The sequence below is a fragment of the Centroberyx affinis genome, unplaced genomic scaffold (genome assembly GCF_046629955.1).
Source record: "Centroberyx affinis isolate AG114_WGS23_722 - 3 ecotype Tasmania unplaced genomic scaffold, CSIRO-AGI_Caff_v1 ptg008820l_1, whole genome shotgun sequence".
Taxonomy (NCBI): domain Eukaryota; kingdom Metazoa; phylum Chordata; class Actinopteri; order Beryciformes; family Berycidae; genus Centroberyx; species Centroberyx affinis.
The window spans coordinates 12501-22610 of NW_027284330.1; the positions used below are offsets into that span (position 1 = coordinate 12501).

Below are 10110 nucleotides of genomic sequence, written 5' to 3' on the forward strand. Positions count from 1 at the left end.
GTTCTATTACACTCATCAAATTGTTTATTGCAATGAGAAGCGAGTAAAAAGTTCCTTTAACATTTTATGTTTTTGTTATTTTTCTTGAATAGTAGTAGGGATACAGCATGTGTATTAAGAACGTGGTGAAGCCCCCTCCCTGACCCCTATCCCCCCCTCTTTTTTTTTTTGTTTTTTTTGTTAAATTATCTATAAACCATATAGGTATAGCTGAAAAAAACAGAAAAAACAGTAGACAAAATTGTGAATATGATTGTTTAAGTTGCTGAAACTGAAATAAAAACTAAGTTAAAAAAAGAAAAGAATGTGGTGAAGGGTAAACCCACTCAAACTTAGTTTACAAAGCTTTTTATTTGTGAAATAGAAGTTATAAATTTTTTCAGCTGATATAGAAATTCATAATATACATTATAGAATCACACCTTGAGCATATACTAGATCAATTATTATTAGATTCTGAAAATAATTATGTTTGCCACCCCACCTCTATATTTACCATTACATGTTTATACCAACTCTGCCTGTCACCTCCTGGCAGGCCTGGGAGAGGCTGGAGAAGGCGGAGCATGAGAGGGGCGTGGCTCTGCGCAAGGAGCTGATCCGCCAGGAGAAGCTGGAGCTGCTGGCTCAGCGCTTCGACCACAAGACCACCATGAGGCAAGCCTGGCTGAATGAGAACCAGCGGCTGGTGTCACAGGTAGGGAGGCAGACCCAGATCGAACCAGGCAGCACCCCTCTGTCCAAGGTGACGGTGAATTAGATGCTTCAGTGGAACCGCTCAGTGGCCAGGAGTCTGTGGTTGCAGCAGGAAGGCACTAACTGAGATGCTGTAGATTCACCCTGTATGCCCAAAATAAATTGTGGTGTCTGGTATGGTCACTTCTCCACCCACAAGAAGTGACGAATCAAAACTGGAGAGTGAAATCCAGACTGTCTCCTAACCAGCAGCAGAGAAAGCTGGACTCACCAGTGTTAGATCTTTTCCTCTCTCGTCTCTTTGGTTTCTTTGATATAAAGCATCACAGACCGGCTGGTTGGTAAACATGAGCTGCTGTGTGACGTTTACTGACCTCACCGCACAGGAATTCTGGGTATTGAAGTTCAGATTACAGTTAACTCCAATGTGCATTCTGCGAAATACTGGATGTCAAGGTTCAACTTTGGCCTCTATGGTTTTAGCGGTTAAACTTTACCAGACTATTTAGGGCTGGGCAATATATCGATATTATATCGATATCGTGATGTGAGACTAGATATATCGTCTGAGATTTTGGATATCGTAATATCGTGATCTGGCATAAGTGTTGTCTTTTTCTGGTTTTAAAGGCTGCATTACAGTAAAGTGATGTCATTTTCTGAACTTACCAGACTGTTCTAGCTGTTCTATTATTTGCCTTTACCCACTTAGTCATTATATCCACATTACTGATGATTATTTATCAAAAATCTCATTGTGTAAATATTTTGTGAAAGCACCAATAGTCATCCCTACAATATTGTCGCAATATCGATATCGAGGTATTTGGTCAAAAATATTGTGATATTTGATTTTGTCCATATCGCCCAGCCCTAAGACTATTCCTCTTTTCCTCTCTCTTCTCTCTCTTCCCTTTCCCCCTCTCCTCCCCCCCCCCCCTCTCCTTGCCTTTTTCTCTCCTCCCTCCCCTCTGCAGGACAACTTCGGCTACGACCTGCCGGCGGTGGAGGCGGCCATGAAGAAGCACGAGGCCATCGAGGCGGACATCGCCTCGTACGAGGAGCGCATCGGCGTGGTGGTGGAGCTGGCCGGCGAGATGGAGGCGGAGGGATACTACGACATCCGGCGGATCTCGGCGCGCAAGGAGAATATCCTGGGGCAGTGGAGCCTGCTGAAGGAGCTGGTGGTGGGGAGGAAGGCCCGGCTGGAGAAGAACCTGGCGCTGCAGAAGACCTTCCAGGACATGGTCTACATGATCGACTGGATGGAGGACACACAGGTACTGGGCTGGACCGAGGATGTGTGTGTGTGTGTGTGTGTGAGAGAGAGAGAGAGAGAGAGAGAGAGCAAGATAGACAGTCTGCCTGTATGTTTTCTTTGCTGGAGATAGACGGATAAAGAGAGAGATGAAGCTGGAGAACCAGGGAGAGAGAGTCTGTCTGCATGGTTTGTTTGAAATGTGAAAAAGGGAGGAGAGACCTTGAAAGACAGAGAGAAGGGGAGAAGAGAGAGAAAGAGAGAGGGTGGAAGTATGCGTACATGGTTTGTTTGATGCATACAGTATATACAAAGAAATAGAGAGAAAGAAGGAGATGGGAGAAGAGAGAGAAAGGGAAAAGAGGGAGACGAGAGAGAAATGGAGGCGGAAGAAAGAGAAGGCAGGAGAGAGTCTGCATGTTCTGGTTGATTGAAGAAGAAAGAAATAGAAATAAAAATAGAGAGAGCTTACTGTTGCAAAAGACATCACCTTTTCCTCTTCCATCCCTCCTCTCCTCCTCCATCCCTCCATCCCGCTCAGGTCCAGCTGCTGTCGAAGGACTTTGGGAAGCATCTGCTGGAGGTGGACGACCTGCTGCAGAAGCACAGCCTGCAGGAAGCTGACATCACTGTGCAGGCGGAGCGGGTCGAGACGCTCAACGCCGCCGCGCTCAAATTCACCACCATAGAAGGTAAGGGAGATTCACACACGCCTGTGAATGATGTGTAGTATTGGCCTGTCTATACTTTCATTTGATATCAAAAGTCTACGCATAATTTCAAATCTTCTAGTTTTTATTGCCTGGAATGAAGGCTGAAATGAAAAGTATAGGAGCAAACAAACAGTGAAATCTTCAGTGAAATCCTGGTTTTCATTGATCTGATTAGAATCAGAATTTCAGATGAAGGCAAATTAGCCTTGTGCATGCTTGTAAATGTGATAAGTTGCACTTTAGTTTTTCATTTTTAATATACAATCAGAAATGAGTAGCCATTTGATTTTACCTTGATTTTGCTGGTTGCTGTAGCTAAAGGAAAGGGAAAAGGTGTTATAAAGGAGTTTTCATTCTTTTCATTCAAGTTCTCAAGGCAATAAAAAGTAGAACATTTGAAAGGGTGTGTAGACTTCTGATATCCACACCTATCCATACCTGTAGATACCTATAGGTATATAGATGGCTGTTGTCAGGTGAAAACCTTATATCTCCAAAATGTCAACTTATCTTTTCAGTTTATCCAATTGGTTTTGAAAAGTTTCACAAGACCAAGAGGTGAATGATGTTTTCAACCCCTAGAGGAGCATGTAATCCTTTAATTTAAACCATGAAAATCACCAAAATTGGATTTACAAGGTTTTCACCCAACAATGATGATTTGTACATGAATAAAGTCGTCTGTTGTAGACTAACCAGGTGAAACCAGGAGAAAGCTAGGATCCCATATTGATTTCATCTATCAAACCCACTTTAGTCAAAAAGTGGAGATGTAAATGAATGGGAGGAAAGAGGTTAAAGAATGATTTTTAAACCTTGAGACTACTGGAACATGGATGCAACTCAGTATTAGTAAGGCGGTCCACTCAGTAAGCTTTCAAGCCATGAACTCACTCACTCAGAGTAAACCCCTCCTGTAATGATTCAGGTCCTGTACCCATTTTGGTGTGTTTTGTTCTTCATGTCCGCGTCTCCTAGGTTACCAGCCGTGCGACCCGCAGGTGATCTGTAACCGTGTCAACCACGTCTCTTCCTGTCTGGAGGAGCTCAAACAGCTGGCAGTTAAAAGACGCGCCGAGCTGGAGGAGTCACGGCAGCTGTGGGCCTTCTTTCAGGTACGACGGGGTCAGGTGAAGTGGGACAGTTTGACTATGTTCATCTGAAAATGTCTAGACCAGGGGTTCTCAAACTTTTGTCAAGGATTCTGGTAAGTTTCACACTTTAATAACAATACTGCTTTCTTCTTTGCTTTTCTGGCTTGAGAACAAAATGTCTTGCTATGCCGGTCGCTCACTTGCAGTTAATGAACGTTTATCCCAGGAACCTCACACCTGAGAAGATGTTTTTTTGGGGTGTTATATATGATTTATTTAGGAAGTGCTCAACTGTCTCTACTGCAGTTGGGGAGATAAAAGTGGGCAGAGTTAAACCTTCGATCAGAATAGCCGTTCCCATACAGTTGTGCTGACTTCTAGAGAATAAAATATTAGTCAAATGAAACAATCCTTCATTTTTTTTCTGAGGACACACCTTCTGAGCCATTGTAGAGTTTGTATGACATGAGAAATAAAGTATGTTAGGGGTGGTACATTTTCCTTTTGGGTGCAGCGGTTGTTATTCATTCATTCATTCATTCATTCATTCAACCTTTATTTAGTTTTTAGTTCTTTAGACCAGTGATTCGCAACCTTTTTCATATCAAGGACCCTAATTTAGTACACATTAAGGCCATGGACCCCCATTTGATGAGATTTTGTCTCTCAGGCCCAAATCTGAGCATATTTTTATTATTAGATATGATTTTGTCCAGAATTCCATGACTATCTGTGTTGTAGGCAGAGAGATAACAGAGAAACTATGATCACAATAGTCATTCCTCTACTGTACATTCTCTAATTGTGTTAACTTCGTGTAAACAAACTAATGGTGAAGTTTAAGATTCATCAATTTGCTGGGGACCACCCTGGAACCCCCCTCAAGGACCCCTGGTGGTCCCCGGACCCCACGTTGAGAACCACTGCTTTTGACACACTGGGTTTGGGAGGGTTGGGACCCTCTTCTCCAGTGGTGCCGAGATTACAAATAAACAGAACAACAAAAGGGGGGAAAAAAGAGAAATAAAGAGAGAAAATAAATGAATAAATAAACAAGTAAATAACGACAATTCTAAAAGAGAACCACATAGATTCACATACATATGGTTTTGTCCCATTTTGCCGATCCACATCCAAGTGGAGGGCAGTGTGGCTCGTCTCCATCGGCTCAAAAAGCTGTCCATCACTTTAATAACGCGGAGTTCATGAACGATTCACTAATGTTAGTGAATTAGCTTTCAGAGTGAACTATGAATGTAATGGGTGTATAATGAGAGCAGTGGATCTCTTTGTCAGAAGAGTCGTTGGTTCACTCTACTGAGCTACTCATTATTTCACGTCACTGACTCATTTGGCTAATTCCCCTCCTGCCTTCTGGGAAACTGACATGGACTCTGTTGAATGGAGCTTTGTTATTCTGTTTTTTTTTACCCTCTTTATTTATTTTCTTTCCTTTCTTTTTCCTCTGTTCTTTTTCTTTCCTCTTTCATTGTCTTTTTTCTTCTAGATGCTGTTTTTCTTTTCTTCCTTTTCATTCCATTTCCTTCCATTTATTTCTTCTTTTTTTGTCTTTTTTCGTCTTTATTTTTAGCCTTTATTAGATAGTTTAAAGTGGAGACAGACAGGAAAGACTGGGAGAGAGAGGGGGGTGACATATGACAAAGGTCCTGGGTCGGATTTGAACCCAGGACCCCCATTTCTTTTTTCTTCTTTTTTCTTTGAGCAGATTTTTTTCTTTATCTGGTCCATCCTTTAAGTTTTCCATGTAGCATTTGTTTTGTAGTAAAAGAAGCCCTTGTGTGTGTGTCTGCCCTCCCGTTAGGAGCTGGAGGAGTCGGAGGCCTGGATCCGGGAGAAGAGCTCCATCCTGGGGGCTCAGGGTTACGGGAAGGACCTGAGCAGCGTGCTGAGGTTACTGCAGAAACACAAGACTCTGGCTGGGGAACTGCTGGCTCACCGCTCGCTGCTGCAGGTGTGTGTGTGTGTGTGTGTGTGTGTGTGTGTGTGTGTGTGTGTGTGTGTGTGTGTGTGTGTGTGTGTGTGTGAGTGAGTGTTTTTGCCATTATCCTCGAGAACCAGTGCCTGCAACACCTACGTCTCTGCTACACTTGACATACAGTATGTTCATGCATTTACGCATTAGAGGATATCACCCAGTGTCTGAAAGTAGTTTAGTTTAGTTAAATTTATTTGTGCAAGAAAATAAAATACAAATAGACTTAGAATACAATCAAACAAGATTGTCCAGTATGCACAGGTGGTTGAAAAAAGAGTATAAAAATAATAATAGCTTAAACAAAAAAATTAACAACCAACTAGAAATAACTAAAATGAAATAACAGAATAAATTAAATAAACTTTTTGTACCTATGGAAATTCTTTATTAGAAATAACCCCTTGAGATGTGCCATCTCGTTTTCAAGGTGGTCCTCACCGACAAAAATACAATATAAATACAATTAGACAAAACATTTGACAACAATGACGAAAAGATGTGTTTTTCAATGACAAATTGATTAAAAATAGGTTTACATGAATTCTATTCTTGTCTTTTGTGGGGCCCAAGGCAGTCGCCTACCTTTGCCTAATGGTAAGACCGCCCTTGACTCTGATATCGGCACTTTGATAATTATCTCCATGGAAACGACTGACGTCTGCATACTGTATGCAAACGACTTCCAACAAGATTCTGCGGCATGGACAGCGCTTTATGCTGAAATCTCTCAAAAGGCCTTGACTCAGACATTGAAAACTTTCTTCAGGGTCTCGGCGAGCTTGATTATTCTTCATGGCAGAGGTTTGCATGTGCAGATGTCAGACGTTTCTGAGGAGAGTGTATTGAAGTGGTGATATCCTTTTAAAAGGGGCATTTTGCTGATTTTCAACCAGAGCAGCTCCCTAAATCCTTTCGTTTAAGAACTACATGCTTCAGTAGTTTCACTCGGACAGGCTAGTCGGGTGTGAGAGCCTCGTGAGAGCCCAATGTAGGAACTGTTCTCGATGCTGTAGGAACAGGAGAATGCTTGTTTCTCTGACTCCTCTGACTCTCACTTAAAATGTTATTGCGTCAATTGACTACAGTGCCCAGAAGCATTGACTGGACACCAACAAAGACAACGGCAACATGTAAACACATGAACGTGCCCAAAATAAATCTAGTGTAGCGTAGGTGTCATTTACACTCTAATCCAACGCTACATGAACGCTGCATGTACTTTACACCTAAATAAAAGATATTCCTGAAAGATATTTGTAACTCTACTGTAAGTCTCTAAATCTAAATTCTTGGTGTTATCTTAGAGGTTTGGTCAGATCTTACAGGTCTTGGTGTGATGCTGGGTAGGTGTTGAAGGTACCGGTTCTTAGATAATGTCGGCCATTGAACGTCCTGTGTGTGTGTGTGTGTGGTGTGTGTGTGTGTGTGTGTGTGTGTGTGTCAAGTCTCTGCTCTGTGTGTGCATCCCTTCCCGCTCCTTCTCTCCCCTCCTGTCATCTCAGATTGTGTATTCTGTTTTATCCTTATACAGAACCTCACAGACGGGGGCTGACCCGTCATATTTTGCCCACAAAATTCTTTTTGGTTCTATTCCATCCTCTGCAGCATGATAAGATATTCTATTTGGTCTATTTGGTGCATTTCGATTAAATTTTAAGGCTATTTTAGAGATAACATGGTTAAAGCAAGGCATTAAAAGCGCCATGATGGCATATGACCTAAGAGACTGAAGCTTATTTGTTACATTTCCAAGTAAATCTATATTAGTAGTATTTTCTGTCCCACTGGTCCCACTGCCCTTTCAGTGTTTGGGCCCTAAGCCCTCCACATCAAATTGTCTGGATGGTCCTGTCACTGACAATACACATCACTGCAAAACTAACCTGCACATTTAAAGAAATACGGCTGAATTTTTGGTGGCCATGTCCTCCAGACTGCTCCATCTCTTTCCCTGAATCGGGACGCCACCGGTTATAGAAGATTAATTTTCATACTTAATTCAACGCATGGCAGCAGCAGAAATGAATGTGACCATCTTGGCTGTCCTCAGCAACAGGAAACGGCCAACGCTGATGATGTCAAGACTGCAGAGATGTGTTTATTTTTTGCTGCTGCTGTGCATTAAAGGGCCATTAAGTAACCCATGACCTCCATTGACTTCTATTGGCAAACAGCACGAACTGCAGCAACATCGACAGAACATTTCTCCTCCTACATACCCGTTTTACTATATATCGCTGTAAAAAACAATAACGGTTATGATACCACCACTAATTTTTTATTACCGTGACCACTGTGATAACCGCGGCTCTCGTCTGTCATCACTGATGTTTTATTTTCCCCAAAATAAATAAATTGTTATTTTCATGTTGCTGACTGAGTGAAAGTGGATACAGACCAGTTGAGACTTTATTTGAGACACATTTTACTTTATTTTAGATGCTGATTTGTATTTGTATTTGTGTTATCTGTTTTAAAACTATCCTAGACCAGCATTTTATAATTTTGTTTTTTAACAAAACAGAGAAGAAAGTCAAATGTCTTGTGATTGATGTGATGAATTTGTTTTTTAGTGATTGAAGCATGTTACAGTACTGTTTTTAAAGTTTTCATCTTTTTAATAATTATATATATACGAGATAATATCGTATATCAAGATAATTTTGGTTAAGAAAATCATACTATGAAATTTTAATATGTTGACTGGAATTCCCTGCATGCAGTGTAAAACAACTTTGACTAATGCTTAAACTCTCCGCCGCTCCGCCTCCATCCTGCCCCTCTTCCATCCTGCCCCTCCGCCTCCATCCTGCCCTCCTCCATCCTGCCCCGCCTCCATCCTGCTCCACCTCCATCCTACCTCTTCTCCATCCTGCTCCGCCTCCATCCTGCCCCTCCTCCATCCTGCCCCTCCTCCATCCTGCCCCTCCTCCATCCTGCCCCTCCGCCTCTATCCTGCCCCTCCTCCATCCTGCACCCGCCTCCATCCTGCCTCTTCTCCATCCTGCCCCTCCTTCATCCTGCCCCCTCCTCCATCCTGCCCCCTCCTCCATCCTGCTCCTCCTCCATCCTGCACCCGCCTCCATCCTGCCCCTCCTCCATCCTGCCCTGCCTCCATCCTGCCCCTCCTCCATCCTGCCTCTTCTCCATCCTGCTCCGCCTCCATCCTGCCCTGCCTCCATCCTGCCCCTCCTCCATCCTGCACCCGCCTCCATCCTGCCCCCGCCTCCATCCTGCCTCTCCTCCATCCTGCCCCTCCTCCATCCTGCCCTGCCTCCATCCTGCCCTCCTCCATCTTGCCCCTCCTCCATCCTGCCTCTTCTCCCATCTTGCCCCACCTCCATCCTACCCCTGCCTCCCATCCTACCTCTCCTCCATCCTGCCCTCTCCTCCATCCTCCCCCGCCTCCATCCTCCCCCGCCTCCATCCATCCTGCCCCACCTCCATCCTGCCCCTCTTCCTCCATCCTGCCCCCACCTCCTCCATCTTGCCCCGCCCCCTCTCCCAGAACACCATGAAGCGAGGAAAGCAGATCCTGAGCGAGAAGAGCTTCGGCACGGCGGGCATCCAGGAGCGCATCATGGAGGTGAAGGGGAGTGGAAGCGGCTGGAGGACCAGGCGGCGCAGCGCCTCGGCCACCTGCAGGAGGCGCTCAACTTCTTCCAGTTCTCCACGGAGACGGACGACCTGCTGGCCTGGCTGCAGGACGCCTACCGCCTGGTGTCCAGCGAGGACTTCGGCCACGACGAGTACTCCACCCAGTCGCTGCTGAAGAAGCACCGGGGCGTCAGGGAGGCGGTGGACAAGCACCGGCTGCACGTCGTCACGCTGCGCAAACACATGGTGGCGCTGCCGCTGCAGTACCGCGAGCAGGAGGTGGGCGGAGCCTGAGGGGGGAGGAAGGGGAGGGGGGGGCGTGGGGGGGGGGGGGGGGGGGGGGGGGGGGGTTGACTGTTTAAGGGTGTTGAGTGTTTAGTTTAGATGTTGGTCAGTATTTTTTAGCTTAAGTCTTTTCTCCTTTTCTGTCCTCTCTTGTGCTCTCCTCTGCTATTTTCTCCAATCTTTTCCTCTGCTCTTCTGTTCTCCTTTCGAGTCCTCCTCTCTAATCCTCATCTCTCCTCTCCTCCTCTTTTTTCTTCCACTCTCATCTCTTTTCTTCACCCTTCCTTTTTCTCCTTTCCCCCTCCTCTCCTCTCCTCTCCTCTCCTCCTCTCCTCTCCTCTCCTCTCCTCTCCTCTCTTCTCTCTCTCCTCTCCTCTTCCTTTCTTTTCCATCTCCTCTCCTCTCTTTTCCTTACCTGTCCTCCTCTTCACTCATCCTTCTCCTCCTTTCTTTTCTTCTCCTGTCCTCTCT

At 44.7% G+C, this 10110-nt stretch overlaps 1 protein-coding gene across 1 annotated transcript in view; it reads left to right on the forward strand.

The window, feature by feature from the left end:
* Nucleotides 1-9648, forward strand: part of LOC139640262 (spectrin beta chain, non-erythrocytic 1-like) — a gene marked incomplete at its 5' end in the record, with an annotated part of 16045 nt that extends 6397 nt beyond the window's left edge. The window contains 7 exon segments of the mRNA XM_071514446.1: nucleotides 539-697; nucleotides 1674-1976; nucleotides 2496-2646; nucleotides 3646-3782; nucleotides 5584-5733; nucleotides 9266-9347; nucleotides 9350-9648. Coding sequence (XP_071370547.1) covers nucleotides 539-697; nucleotides 1674-1976; nucleotides 2496-2646; nucleotides 3646-3782; nucleotides 5584-5733; nucleotides 9266-9347; nucleotides 9350-9648 — 1281 coding nt within the window.
* Nucleotides 9649-10110: the final 462 nt, after the last annotated feature.